At 43.1% G+C, this 16,068-nt stretch overlaps 1 protein-coding gene across 3 annotated transcripts in view; it reads left to right on the top strand.

Annotated features, from left to right (window-relative positions):
• The window catches only part of LOC115195364 (rho guanine nucleotide exchange factor 4), a 123,464-nt gene that overhangs the window by 43,938 nt on the left and 63,458 nt on the right, over positions 1-16,068 (top strand). For all 3 annotated transcript variants that reach the window (XM_029755156.1, XM_029755155.1, XM_029755154.1), the window contains 2 exons: positions 4,615-4,887; positions 5,382-5,511. In XM_029755156.1, the coding sequence (XP_029611016.1) occupies positions 4,615-4,887; positions 5,382-5,511 (403 nt within the window). The remainder of the gene's footprint in view (positions 1-4,614; positions 4,888-5,381; positions 5,512-16,068) is intronic.

The raw sequence follows: 16,068 nt of genomic DNA, 5'->3' as shown, positions 1-16,068 counted from the left end.
AATAACTGATATTAACTGATGTAGCTGAAATGACTGCTAATAAGTGATAACTCATATAACTGATTTAACTGAAATAACTGATATAACTGGTAGAGATTCTCTGAATGATTGGCTATGAACAGTCAACTGACATTTACTCCTGAGGTGCTGACCTGTTGCACCCTCTACAACCACTGTGATTTGTATTATTTGACCATGCTGGTCATCTATGAAAATTTGAACATCTTGGCCATGTTCTGTTATAATCTCCACCCGGCACAGCCGGAAGAGGACTGGCCACCCCTCATAGCCTGGTTCCTCTCTAGGTTTCTTCCTAGGTTTTGGCCTTTCTAGGGAGTTTTTCCTAGCCACCGTGCTTCTACACCTGCATTGCTTTCTGTTTGGGGTTTTAGGCTGGGTTTCTGTACAGCACTTTGAGATATCAGCTGATGTAAGAAGGGCTATATAAATAAATTTGATTGAAATGTGATTGATATAACTGATAACTCATATTATTGAAATAACTGATAATAACCGATAAGAACTAATGTAACAAATACAACTGGTAATAACTGATAATAACCGATAACTGCTGATAACTGCTAAAAACTGATAAAAACGGACTTAACTGATAATAACAGCTTATAATGGGTATAACGGATAATAGCTGATAACTGATATTAATTGATATTACTGGTACTACTGAAATAACCGATAATAACCAATAATATCCGATATAGCCGATAACGGATACTAACTGATATAAACTGAAATAACCGAAAACTGATATTACTGAAATAACTGATAATAACCGATATAACCGATAACGGATATAACTGACGTTAACTGATGCAGCTGAAATAATGGATAATAACAGATAAAGATATAACTGAAATTACGGATAATAACGGATATAATAACGAAGAATGCACACGTTAAACAGCCTAAAACATGTAATCTATTAAAGAAACAGCTAGACATCCTTACTATACTATCAACCTCCCTCAGGGTACATATTTAATTGGCAGGAATATGTTTTTTAAAAGAAAAGTCTCCTCTGGCATCTGCTGTTCCAACGTTTTGTACCCATCATGATGGAATGACCTGCCTGACTGTCAGTTTAACATCATGATGGAATGTCCTGCCTGTCAGTTTAACATCATGATGGAATGACCTGACTGACTGTCAGTTTAACATCATGATGGAATGTCCTGACTGTCAGTTTAACATCATGATACAGTGACCTGCCTGTCAGTTTAACATCATGATGGAATGTCCTGCCTGTCAGTTTAACATCATGATGGAATGACCTGACTGACTGTCAGTTTAACATCATGATGGAATGACCTGACTGTCAGTTTAACATCATTATATAATGACCTGACTGTCAGTTTAACATCATGATAGAATGACCTGACTGTCAGTTTAACATCATGATGGAATGACCTGACTGTCAGTTTAACATCATGATGGGATGTCCTGACTGTCAGTTTAACATCATGATGGAATGACCTGACTGTCAGTTTAACATCATGATACAATGACCTGACTGACTGTCAGTTTAACATCATGATGGAATGACCTGACTGACTGTCAGTTTAACATCATGATGGAATGACCTGACTGACTGTCAGTTTAACATCATGATGGAATGACCTGACTGACTGTCAGTTTAACATCATGATGGAATGTCCTGACTGTCAGTTTAACATCATGATGGAATGTCCTGACTGTCAGTTTAACATCATGATACAATGACCTGCCTGTCAGTTTAACATCATGATGGAATGTCCTGACTGTCAGTTTAACATCATGATGGAATGTCTTGACTGTCAGTTTAACATCATGATGGAATGTCCTGACTGTCAGTTTAACATCATGATGGAATGACCTGCCTGTCAGTTTAACATCATGATACAATTACCTGCTTGTCAGTTTAACATCATGATACAATGACCTGCCTGTCAGTTTAACATCATGATACAATGACCTGCCTGTCAGTTTAACATCATTATATAATGACCTGCCTGTCAGTTTAACATCATGATACAATGACCTGCCTGTCAGTTTAACATCATGATGGAATGTCCTGACTGTCAGTTTAACATCATGATGGAATGTCTTGACTGTCAGTTTAACATCATGATGGAATGTCCTGACTGTCAGTTTAACATCATGATGGAATGTCCTGACTGTCAGTTTAACATCATGATGGAATGTCCTGACTGTCAGTTTAACATCATGATGGAATGTCCTGACTGTCAGTTTAACATCATGATGGAATGACCTGACTGTCAGTTTAACATCATGATGGAATGACCTGACTGTCAGTTTAACATCATGATGGAATGACCTGACTGTCAGTTTAACATCATGATGGAATGACCTGACTGTCAGTTTAACATCATGATACAGTGACCTGCCTGTCAGTTTAACATCATGATGGAATGTCCTGACTGTCAGTTTAACATCATGATGGAATGTCCTGACTGTCAGTTTAACATCATGATACAATGACCTGACTGTCAGTTTAACATCATGATACAATGACCTGACTGTCAGTTTAACATCATGAGAGAATGTCCTGACTGACTGTCAGTTTAACATCATGATACAATGACCTGACTGACTGTCAGTTTAACATCATGATGGAATGTCCTGACTGTCAGTTTAACATCCTGATGGAATGACCTGACTGTCAGTTTAACATCATGATACAATGACCTGACTGTCAGTTTAACATCATGAGAGAATGTCCTGACTGACTGTCAGTTTAACATCATGATGGAATGTCCTGACTGTCAGTTTAACATCATGATGGAATGACCTGACTGTCAGTTTAACATCATGATACAGCAGCCATGTTAACCCTTGCTCCATCAAGAGGATGGGGGAAGGCCAGGCAGGGTGCACTATGGGATAAAGTGTTGACTGTCTTTCACTGGCCCTGTTTTGCCTCAGTGTAACTGGTGTGAAATGGCTAGCTAGTTAGCGGTGCGTGCTAGTGACATTTCAATAGGTGACATCACTTGCTCTGAGACCTTAATCTAGCTGTTTCCCTTGGGCTCCGGCTTGTGTGAAACGCTAGGTAACGATTCTTCGTGGGAGGCAATTGTTGATGTGTTCAGAGGGTTTCTGGTTTAAGCCCAGGTTGGGGCGAGGAGAAGAACGGAAGCAACGCTTTTACATCAGCCTCAGGCTGAATTTAAATAACAGCTTTGGGCACTTCATCTCTTTCTACAGTCAGGTGTGTGTGTGTGTGTGTGTGTGTGTGTGTTTCTTTCAGATTAAATGCAGAATAAGCCCTTCTTCATCTCCTTTCCTCCCTCTGTTCTCTCCTCTTCTGAAAGAGAGATGAAGAAGTAGGAGGAACCGATAGTCATCTCTTACTTTCCTCCACTGTGTTCTGCTGTCACTGGCGTGGCATGGTACATTTCCATTCTGTGAATTAGTTAGTCTTCTCCCGTCCCGTCTGCCAGCTCTGAAACAGCCCAGCCAGCACAGCCTTACACAGCAGGCAGCTTGGAGGGGGACTGTGTGTTCAAGCCCCCCCTAGTGGAGTTTGCAGGAAGCACCCAGCAGGGATCCAGGCATGTTTTGTCTGGATGGGAAGCAGCCAGGGCCGGACTACTGCATTTGGGGCCCCGGGCCTCCTAACTCCAGGGGGCTCCCCCAAACAGCTAACTTGCTGTATTTCAACACATTTTGACATGGGGCAGAGAAAAAAAAATGGCATAATGTTATTCTACACATTTTGTCATGAGGCTTGGAGAAAATGTTCCTGTTTTAAAGCTAGTTTCCTTCAATTCTACACATTTTGCCATGGGGCAGAGAGAGAAATTGGCTGCTTGATGCCATGGGGGGTTTTAGGGCAACAGGTAGCCTTGAGGTTAGGGGAGTGGGCCAGTAACTGAAAGGTTGCTGGTTCGAATACTGTAGCCAACAAGGTGGAAAGAAAATCTGTCACTGTGTGTTTAAGCAATGCACTTAACTGTAATTGCTTTAGGGATTCTGTACAGTGGTGACCCACTCCCTGTGGGTGTTTCAGGGGAAGTTGTGATGTGCAAAAAAACATTTCCATTACACTCTTGTGTGTAGCAGGACAAATATAAACACTCTCCAAATTATTATCATTGGTTTTAAAACGGCTAAATATTCTCACATTCTCATGTCAAAATATGAAGAATAGCATGAGGTTAGGATAATTAGGTTAAAGTTAGGAAAAGGGTTAGCAAAAAGGCAAACATTATTCAAACATTTAACTTTTGACTTCACTTTGACATTAGCTGCATCCCTTCTAACCATGACCAAGCAGACAGGGACACAGAAGCTAAACTTAACCATCCCTTCTATCCATGACCAAGCAGGCAGGGACACAGAGGCTAAACTAAATCATGATTAAGTAATGTGAGATATCTCAGTATTTATGCGCACAGGAAATAGTCAGTGGGGGAACTACCTTGCCTGTCAAGTGCATCAGTTACACAAATCAAGACAATTTCATTCACGTGTTCCAGCATAGTGATCAACACTTCATAACAACTGTTTACGATCATGTACCAGTAAGAATAGTATGCTGTCATGTACACAGATAGATGCCATATTGTTGCTAACCAGTTGACTATTCACCCAAAGACCAGTCAGGATGGATGTAGACCCAGCAGCCAGGCAGGGGGAGGAGGGAAGAGGCTAGCAGAGCTGAAGACTCCTGGGTCTGGACCGGACACTACTGCCTTAACCATCAGACCACCACTAGGCCACAGGCCGGACAGGGATCCGAGACGCCACCACTGCTGCTCAGATGACCTGTGGATCGAAGAGGAAACGAGACGGAAGCGGAAGCTGGCCCAAATGAAGAGGGGAAGCCTGGGACAACTCAGCCCACACTGTGCTGAAGAGCTCGACAAAGTAAGACTCCACCATGCTTACCCGTGCAAAACAACTTACAGCCTAGGGAGATGGATTTTGTCTCTCTCCTCCTCCTCTTCCTCCTCCTTCCTCCTCTTCATCTACGTACTGTCTCGAGGATGGTTCCCTCCTCCGTCTCTTCTATCCTTTGTCAGCTGTCTTCTACCAAGTCTTGACATCTTTCCTTTGTTCATTTTTTCCCCCATCCATTTCATCTTTTTTGGATGTCTTTCTCGCTCGCTCCTGTTTCCGTACCAGTCTCTCTCTCAGCTCCTACTGTTAGCCTAAACCTGCATGCACCTTCAGCTCAATCTGTTCAGGAAAAACCCATTATTACTGTTGCTCTATCACATGATATAGTACACGTATATTCAGGATTTAAACTAAGAAAAGGCAGGGTCTTAACATTTAAAGTGAGCATTATACTAACTATAGACTTCTAGGTATGTAGGCCTTGTTGGATCCCCAGCTTTGATTTTGCCTCCTCCCCACAGTCGCATGCTCCAGTGTCCCTGTCGACCATGGAGGCATTCTCTGGGATGCTCCTGAAGACCCACTGCTTCTCCCAGAGCACCCCCATCGGTCTGGACTGTCTGGGCTGGAGACGACGCATCTCCTACCCCTGTGAGTATCTCCTACCTCCTCCTCCTCCTAACCCTGAGAGTATCTCCTACCTCCTCCTCCTCCTAACCCTGAGAGTATCTCCTACCTCCTCCTCCTTCTAACCCTGAGAGTATCTCCTACCTTCTCCTCCTCCTACCCCTGTGTGTATCTCCTACCTACCTCCTCCTCCTCCTAACCCTGAGAGTATCTCCTACCACCTCCTCCTCCTAACCCTGAGAGTATCTCCTACCTCCTCCTCCTCCTAACCCTGAGAGTATCTCCTACCTCCTCCTCCTCCTAACCCTGAGAGTATCTCCTACCTCCTCCTCCTCCTAACCCTGAGAGTATCTCCTACCTCCTCCTCCTCCTAACCCTGAGAGTATCTCCTACCTCCTCCTAACCCTGAGAGGTGCTCTTCCTCCTAACTCTGAGTACTGCATACTGCTGGCTCTCTCACTCGCTATGCCAAGGTTGGTTCCAATACTCTACAATGTCTTTTTTCCTTTTCTCATGATGACCACCTATTTACTAGATTATATGTCCCCTGGTCCCCCACCCCTGTCCCCCACCCCTGTCCCCCACCCCTGTCTCAGACTCCAACTCCATTCCCTGGATATAATTCTGTTTGAGGGACTTACTGTATTTATCATTTAGTTCTGCGTTTAAAATCATGTCCTCACCAAATCCTGGATTAGCCTGCGGGCATCATGCCACGCCCTGCAGCAACATCTGTTGTGAAACAACGACTTTATTCTGAAGCTAGGTGTAACACTACTCTGAGCCAATTACAATTATTACTGTTTTGGCATGGACATAGTGTTGTTGTAGTACTGCCTGTCACCAGCAGGGGGATTCACATCCTCTGCACATCAGTGGTCCCACAGTTTATTGGAGCTTGGAAAGGCATTGTACTGTTCACATTAACCGACAGTCCAACTGAAGGAGAGCCAGTGACATCATCCGTTTTAAATCCAGGTCAATGAGTTTTTGAGAATATGTAAACACTGTGTTTCTATGGTGATTAGTCTCTGGAAGATATGGTGGTATCTCCAGATGGATCGTCTTTTGAATTTAGTGGATTTTTTTAGTAGTCCTGTTCAAAATCCAGCCGTCACTTTAGTGGGAGAACACAGAGTTCTCCCGGAGGGTGTGTGTGTGTGTGTGTGTGTGTGTGTGTGTGTGTGTGTGTGTGTGTCAGATTGTCTGTCTGACTCAGCTCTTCGTCTGAGAAGCCTGTAGGAGATGGAATATGGAAGGAGAGAATGGTTTAGGAAAATCTCATTTATTCATTATCTATAAAGTTTTAGCTTTCTGTCAGGACCGTTTTGAGAAAACCGCGAACGATAGGTGCTAGACTCCTTTTTCTATTGCTCTGACTGTGAGATGGTCTCCAGGGTAACCTATCATACTGCTGAGTGGGTGGACATAAGGTTATGCTGAAATGACCCTGTTCATTCTGATGTCATTGGGTGGGTGCAAGCGCACGCACGCACACACACACACACACGCACGCACACGCGTACGCAGAGGCAGCAGATTGCATGCCACTCAAAGTGAGGTCAGTGTTCTTGCACCAGATGCCTTCCGTGTAATTTGATTCATTTTAGTTAATTGAATTGAACGACCAATCAAAAGACAAGTGTAGTGTCAACCTCTTTAGCTGACTGGCTAATGGGCTGTGCACCATATAAATAGAATGACTAGAATGGGTATCCCTATTGAAGTCAGTAGGTTGATGATGGGTAGTTATATTTCTGTGGTATACACCATGCAGTGAGCTAAGCCATTTGTCACCTTCCAACACCATACTCATCTGTATTCATCATAGCCCATGAAAGGATGTGTTCAAACTGACACTAAATATCGGTTACACACCAAAGGGTTTATAAGTAGGTTACAGATGGTTAGTTATTGGTTTATACATACAAAAAAGATTTAACTTAAGCCTCCGTTTCAGTCGGTCTGCAGTCTTTAGGTCCATCCAGTATATCTGTGAGAGAGAGAGAGGGAGAGAGGGAGAGATGGAGAGAGGGAGGGAGAGCGGGAGAGATGTAGAGGGAGGGAGAGATGGAGAGGGAGGGAGAGATGGAGAGGGAGGGAGAGATGGAGAGGGAGGGAGAGATGTAGAGGGAGGGAGAGAGAGAGGGAGAGATGGAGAGGGAGGGAGAGCGGGAGAGATGGAGAGGGAGGGAGAGATGGAGAGGGAGGGAGAGAGAGATGGAGAGGGAGATGGAGAGGGAGAGATGGAGAGGGAGATGGAGAGGGAGAGATGGAGAGGGAGGGAGGGAGAGATGGAGAGGGAGGGAGAGATGGAGAGGGAGGGAGAGATGGAGAGAGGGAGGGAGAGATGGAGAGAGAGATGGAGAGGGAGGGGGAGATGGAGAGAGAGAGAGATCTTCCCTCCAATCTAAACTTTACTGGCCTTGTTTCTGAAGGCTCCAATGTCACAGCTCAGTGGCTCTGTCTGCCTGGTCTTCTGACTTCTAACCCACCCTATTGTTACTGTGTGTGTGTGTGTGTGTGTGTGTGTGTGTGTGTGTGTGTGTGTGTGTGTGTGTGTGTGTGTGTGTGTGTGTGTGTGTGTGTGTGTGTGTGTGTGCGCGTATCTTCATCAGGACCAAAGCCTTTCCATTACCAGGTGGTACAGCAGAACAACTGTCTCTCTGTGTCCTATGAGACAGTAGAACCACCATGTCTCTCTGTGTCCTATGAGACAGTAGAACCACCATGTCTATCTGTGTCCTATGAGACAGTAGAACCACCATGTCTATCTGTGTCCTATGAGACAGTAGAACCACCATGTCTCTCTGTGTCCTATGAGACAGTACAACCACCATGTCTCTCTGTGTCCTATGAGACAGTATAACCACCATGTTTCTCTGTGTCCTATGAGACAGTAGAACCACCATGTCTCTCTGTGTCCTATGAGACAGTATAACCACCATGTTTCTCTGTGTACTATGAGACAGTAGAACCACCATGTTTCTCTGTGTCCTATGAGACAGTAGAACCACCATGTCTCTCTGTGTCCTATGAGACAGTAGAACCACCATGTCTCTCTGTGTCCTATGAGACAGTAGAACCACCATGTCTCTCTGTGTCCTATGAGACAGTAGAACCACCATGTTTCTCTGTGTCCTATGAGACAGTAGAACCACCATGTCTCTCTGTGTCCTATGAGACAGTAGAACCACCATGTCTCTCTGGGTCCTATGAGACAAAGACAGCAGAAACTTGGCACACCTATATAAGGGGAGTTTCTCCCATTCTTCCCTGCAGATCCTCTCAAGCTCTTTCATGTTGGATGGGAGGTTCCATTGGGTTCAAGTCCGGGCTCTGGCCGGACCACTCAAGGATATTCAGAGACTTGTCCCGAAGCCACTCCTGCGTTGTCTTGGCTGTATGCTTAGAGTTGTTGTCCTGTTGGAAGGTGAACCTTTGCCCCAGTCTGAGGTCCTGAGCGCTCTGGAGCAGGTTTTCATCAAGGATCTCTCTGTACTTTGGTCCATTCATCTTTCCCTTGATCCTGACTAGTCTGCCAGTCCCTGTCTCTGAAAAACATCCCCACAGCATGTTGCTGCCACCACCATGCTTCACCGTAGGGATGATGCCAGGTTTTCTCCAGACGTGACACTTGGCATTCAGGCCAATCTTTGTTTCATCAGACCAGAGAATCTCGTTTCTCATGGTCAGAGTCTTTAGGTACCTTTTGACAAACCCCAAGTGGGCTGTCATGTGCCTTTTACTAAGGAGTGGCTTCCATCTGGCAAGTCTACCATAAAGACCTGATTGGTGGAGTGCTGCAGAGATGGTTGTCCTTCTGGAGGGTTCTCCCATCTCCACAGAGGAACTCTGGAGCTCTGTCAGAGGGTTTCAAATTTGGGGAAATGACACTCTCTCTAATTGTTTTATATTTATGACATTTTGTCAGGAAATGCAGCTCTGTCTCAGGTTCTGCTGTTGTGCAGTGGTTGCACAGCTTTTCCTCTACAGGGAGCCAGGTTTTCCTGTGTCTACCCTTCTCAATGGCAAGGCTGTGCTCACTGAGCCTATACTTTGTCAAGATTTTTCTAAGGTTTTGATCAGTAACCATGGTCAAATTGTTTGCCACGGTGTACTGTCAATATGTTTCCCAATAAGCAATGTAGTTTTGTTTTGACTTTGTTGTAATTTGGTTTATTCTGATTTATTGGATGTCCTGGTCCTGAGGCTTCAGTGTGTTAGTAGAACAGGTTTGTGAACTTAGGACCAGCTGGATGAGGGGACTCTTTTCTTTGCTCAGCTCTTGGCATTGCAGGGCTTGGTAATTATATGAGAGTGGATCACTATTTTAGATGCTTCCACAACATAATTGCTCTTGTTTGAGTTTTTATTATTAGTAGATATTGGCCTAATTCTGCCCTGCATGCATTGTTTGTAGTTTTCCTCTGGACATGTAGGAGAATCTTACAGAACTCTGCATGTAGGGTTTCAATGGGGTGTTTGTCCCATTTGATGAAATCTTGTTTTGCAAGTGGACCCCACACCTCACTGCCATAAAGTGCAATTGGTTCAATGACACATTAAATTAGTTTTAGCCTAATTTTGAATTTCTTTTTAATGGCATAGAATGCCCTGTGTGCTTTCTCTCGCAGTTCATTAACTGCCTCATTAAGGTGTCCAGTTCAGCTTATTTTTTAACCTAAGTAATTGTAGTGTGTACAGTACTCTATATATTTAAACCTAAGTAATTGTAGTGTGTGCAGTACTCTATATATTTAAACCTAAGTAATTGTAGTGTGTGCAGTACTCTACAGTGAGGGAAAAAAGTATTTGATCCCCTGCTGATTTTGTACGTTTGCCCACTGATAAAGAAAGGATCAGTCTATAATTTTAATGGTAGGTTTATTTGAACAGTGAGAGACAGAATAACAAAAATATCCAGAAAAAACGCATGTCAAAAATGTTATAAATTGATTTGCATTTTAATGAGGGAAATAAGTATTTGACCCCCTCTCAATCAGAAAGATTTCTGGCTCCCAGGTGTCTTTTATACAGGTAACGAGCTGAGATTAGGAGCACACTCTTAAAGGGAGTGCTCCTAACCGCAGCTTGTTACCTGTAAAAAAGACACCTGTCCACAGAAGCAATCAATCAATCAGATTCCAAACTCTCCACCATGGCCAAGACCAAAGAGCTCTCCAAGGATGTCAGGGACAAGATTGTACTCCTACACAAGGCTGGAATGGGCTACAAGACCATCACCAAGTAGCTTGGTGAGAAGGTGACAACATTTGGTGCGATTATTCGCAAATGGAAGAAACACAAAAGAACTGTCAATATCCCTCGGCCTGGGGCTCCATGATCTCACCTCGTGGGGTTGCAATGATCATGAGAACGGTGAGGAATCAGCCCAGAACTACACGGGAGGATCTTGTCAATGATCTCAAGGCAGCTGGGACCATAGTCACCAAGAAAACAATTGCTAACGCACTACGCCGTGAAGGACTGAAATCCTGCAGCGCCCGCAAGGTCCCCCTGCTCAAGAATACATATACATGCCCATCTGAAATTTGCCAATGAACATCTGAATGATTCAGAGGACAACTGGTGAAAGTGTTGTGGTCAGATGAGACCAAAATGGAGCTCTTTGGCATCAACTCAACTCGCCGTGTTTGGAGGAGGAGGAATGCTGCCTATGACTTCAAGAACACCATCTCCACCGTCAAACATGGAGGTGGAAACATTATGCTTTGGGGCTGTTTTTCTGCTAAGGGGACAGGACAACTTCACCACTTCAAAGGGACGATGGACGGGGCCATGTACCGTCAAATCTTGGGTGAGAACATCCTTCCCTCAGCCAGGGCATTGAAAATTGGTTGTGGATGTGTATTCCAGCGTGACAATGATCCAAAACACACGGCCAAGGCAACAAAGGAGTGGCTCAAGAAGAAGCACAGGGATTTTGTCCCACTCCTCTTTGCAGATCTTCTCCAAGTCATTAAGGTTTCGAGGCTGACGTTTGGCAACTCGAACCTTCAGCTCCCTCCACAGATTTTCTATGGGATTAAGGTCTGGAGACTGGCTAGGCCACTCCAGGACCTTAATCCCATAGAAAATCTGTGGAGGGAGCTGAAGGTTCGAGTTGCCAAACGTCAGCCTCGAAACCTTAATGACTTGGAGAAGATCTGCAAAGAGGAGTGGGACAAAATCCCTCCTGAGATGTGTGCAAACCTGGTGGCCAACTACAAGAAACGTCTGACCTCTGTGATTGCCAACAAGGGTTTTGCCACCAAGTACTAAGTCATGTTTTGCAGAGGGGTCAAATACTTATTTCCCTCATTAAAATGCAAATCAATTTATAACATTTTTGACATACGCTTTTCTGGATTTTTTTGTTGTTATTCTGTCTCTCACTGTTCAAATAAACCTACCATTAAAATTATAGACGGATCATTTCTATGTAAGTGGGCAAACGTACAAAATCAACAGGGGATCAAATACTTTTCCCCCCACTGTATGTATATTTTGTACCAATTGAGAACTTTGATCTAATTCCCTGAGATCTGGATTTCTCTGGAAAATCATTATTTTAGTATTTTTGGGGTTTACTGACATTGCCCAGGTCTGGCAGTACTGCTCTAGCAGGTCCAGGCTCTGCTGTAGGTAATGTGCTGCAGGTGACAGCAGGCACAGGTCATCTGTCAAGAGTAGGCATTTAACCTCTGAATTGTGGAGGCTAACACCAGGGGCTGAGGATTTTTCTAGAATTGTGGCCAATTCGTTGATGTAAATATTGAAGAGATTCTGTTATTTTCTTGCCAATTTTGATGCTGCACGTATTGCCCGTATACATTGACTGAATGATGTCATATGTATTACCCCCTACACCGCTTTCAATAACTTTGTAGAACAGTCCTGTATGCCAAATAGAATCAAATGCTTTTTGGAAGTTTTTAAAGCAAGCATAAATGTTGGTGTTATTTTGGTGGACATGTTTGTCTATCAGTGTGCATAGGGTCTCTCTCTCTCTCTCTCTCTGTCTCTCTCTGTCTCTCTCTGTCTGTCTCTTTCCCACAGTTCTTGTCTTATCATCAGGTGAATGGGTGAATGATAATGGCAAGGATAAGTAACCTACATTTAAAAATTAATAGATTTGATAGTTTTTCATTATTTTGACCTCCCCACATTATATAACACAGCCTATTAGCCAGAAATGTAACACCAACTAAGGCTGTGTCGATTATGGAATTTTGGGTAACGATTCATTGTCATGCAGATGGCCACAGTTATTGTCATAATTGTAATTTCTGTTGAAAAATGTTTTGAACTTGTAATGCATCATAATGCTTGTTCGAAAGCCATACATAATGAATACAACACACCTCTCTCAAAAACAGATGGTTTTGACCGTTTTCGAACATTTGGAAATTAAGTTTCTCCTCCCAACCGTACCATTCTGCTCGTAAAATGATTACTAACTTTACCCACTTCATGTAAAAATGAAAAACCGATAGTGTAAACTATATCTGGGTGAATATAAAGTTGAATTCGCCTTCTTCTAAAATGAATGTATTTAGACGATTATGCCGATTATTTATACGATTGTTGTGCCAGCCCTACTCCAAACACGTTTGCTAATAGCAGCTGTTTAGCTAGTTAAACAAAGGTTAGTAATGTGTTGGCATAAATGTATGTCCAAGTCCAAAAAAGCAGCCGACGTCACATGCCACAACTGAAAGGTTACTATTTCGAATACCGCAGCTGACAAGGTGAAAAATCTGTCGCTGTTCCCGTTGAGAAAGGCACTTACTTAACCCTAATTGATTCAGGGGCGCTGTATAATGGTGACCCTGGCCGTGACCCCACTCTCTGCAAGTGCCTCAGGGATAGTTGAGATAAGCAGGACACACATTTCCATTACACACTTGTGTGTAACAGGATAGACATAAACACTCCACAAATGATTATATACTCATGGGTGCTTTTTTTAATACAGATACTCCAGTGAGTGTAATTAGCTCGAAGGAGTGTAAGTTGCTCAATATTAGAAGTTCAGAAATAAAGTTGACATCGTTAGGAAGAATATACTACTGTTTCTACTGTAGGTATGCAATTCAACATTTAATTAAAACCAACTGAGCTGACAGACGTTTTGCACTGTTTCGGTTTGGTGATATAAATGGATGTAATGATGCAGCCGACCACCAGAGGGAGGCAAATACAAGTTTATTCGACAGAGGACCTTCACATGGTTCTTGGAAGGTCTGGATGGCTCTCTTCTGACTTATAATGTAAAAGTATACATATTTTTTTTTAAGTAATTCTAGTGCCCGATTTCAGTGACTATCACCTTAAGAGGTTTTAAAATGTTGTTGCTAGCGATATTCACATTTTTGCTTTTTTTTATCCGTGGACCCCCTGCAGTACCTCTGCGGATCCCAAGTTGAATACCCCCTGGTGTAGCAGTAATGCCTGGGACCTTCTCCCTCATGTATACTTCCCTGTGTTCTGAGTGAAAACAAAACATTTATTTAAGTTTGAATAATTTTATACATGTATTGTAGCCAGCCAGGCAGCAATATATGTTCATGTGTTATGAATATGGGATATGAATATGGGACATAAATATGGGTTATGAATATGGGATATGGATAAGCAGACATGACTGTAGTACAGTGGAGGCTCCTCAGAGGAGGAAGGGGAGGACCATCCTCCTCAGTGAATTTTTTTTTTTTTTTAAAGTAAAACATTTAAAAGTTATCCTATTTAGATAAAAGTATGCTAAATATATTCATGTCCCCAAATAATTGATTAAAACATGCTGTTTTGCAATGAAGGTCTACAGTAGCCTCAACTGGACTCTACAGGGTAGCACCATGGTGTAGCTGGAGGACAGAGAGTTTCCGTCCTCCTCTGGGCACATTGACTTCAATACAAAACCTAGGAGGCTCATGGTTCTCACCCCCTTCCATAGACTTAGACCGTAATTATGACAACTTCCAGAGGACGTCTTCCAACCTATCAGAGCTCTTGCAGCAAGAACTGACATGTTGTCCACCCAATCAAAGGATCAGATAATTATCTAGTACTGAAAGCATAAGCTACAGCTAACTACCACTGCAGTGTATCAAATGTGGTGAGTAGTTGACTCAAAGAGAGAGAAAGACAATAGTCAAAATGAAGGAGAAGCAAGAAAGAGAGATTTTTTTTTTCTCACTTTGTTCAACTTACTTAGCTAGCAAATGCAGCTAGCTGTATGCCTAATCAAACACCCTGCTCAAACAGAGGGATGCTATGTTAGCTAGCTGGCTATGACCATCCAACACAACACTGGAACTCTTCCAAGTCAAGGTAAGTTTTTGTTTTTACTAATTTATTGCCACCTGGGCCCGCTGGCGTAAGTGCTAAACTGCTTACTGACTGTACACTGTAATGTTACTGCATGATTGTAGCGGGTTTACTAATGCGTTAGTTATATTAGCTATGTTGAATGTGATGTTACTTTACACTGTGTGTAGCGGTTATGATATGGTTTGGCTTGGATTTCTTTTTTTTTGCCCGGTCACATACAGCTGATGTGTTGTGCATTGAAGTCCACAATTGAAGGGAAAAGGTGAGAGGAGGAGAGCGCATAAATGCGAGAAGGAATACAACGTGGCTGCTATGAAAGTGAACTGTGTTTACGCGTGATCAGTGGTGCATTCATTTCACGGATTCTGTTGAAAAAAAGTTTCTTAACGGAAGCAAACGGAATTAAATGGGGATAAACATACCTGATTTTGTCCAATAGAAACTCTCGTTTGCAACTGTTGGACTAATGATTACACCCTAGATCAACTAGATGCAGGCATGAGTGTGCAAGGTGGTATTGAACGTGACTTTGTCTGTCACCTAAAAATTTTCTCTCGACCTACGTTGTAAACTTTCATTCATAGGCTTGGTTGTAGCAACCTCCTGATGGTTACAGGGGAAATTAGAGTATCATGTAGTAGCCTAAACCTGTCAATGTTACATTGAACTGGGTGAATGGAATATGAATGACTATCATCCAATATGCTGTAATAGAAATAAGGACATGCTCATAATTATTTTTAAAAAGGTCCTCCCTCATCTTAAACGGCACCATCTGCCACTGCTGTAGTGTCTTTAGGGCCTAGAGAGCATAGACTGAAATAGCACTCTTCTTCTGGTTACATGTTTTGTGTACATCTTTGCAAAGTTATGTCAGAGCTGTTGGATTGTACAGATAGAGTATATCTCAGTAGGAGTAAAGTACATGGTGTTTATAATGTTTACATTAGTATAGAACAGTGGATCAGGTAAGCCCCTCCCCCCTCTCTCACTTTCATTTCCTCTCTTTCTCAATCTTCCTTCCTCCCTCCCTCTCTACCTCTCTCCTTGCCTCTCTCCCTCCATCCCTCATTCCCTCTCTACCTCCCTCCCTCTCTCATTCCATCCCTCTCTCTCTCTCTTTCTCAAGGCATTAGTAGGAATGCTTGTAACTGTTTAAGCCGATGATTCTGCACTCCCTGCCCTGTCAGAGGCAGGAAATCACATCTCCTCCCTGACAGGTTCAAATGCATTGGGAGCTTTAGC

The sequence above is a fragment of the Salmo trutta genome, chromosome 6 (assembly GCF_901001165.1).
Source record: "Salmo trutta chromosome 6, fSalTru1.1, whole genome shotgun sequence".
Lineage (NCBI taxonomy): Eukaryota > Metazoa > Chordata > Actinopteri > Salmoniformes > Salmonidae > Salmo > Salmo trutta.
This window is presented reverse-complemented; position numbering and strand designations above follow the sequence as displayed.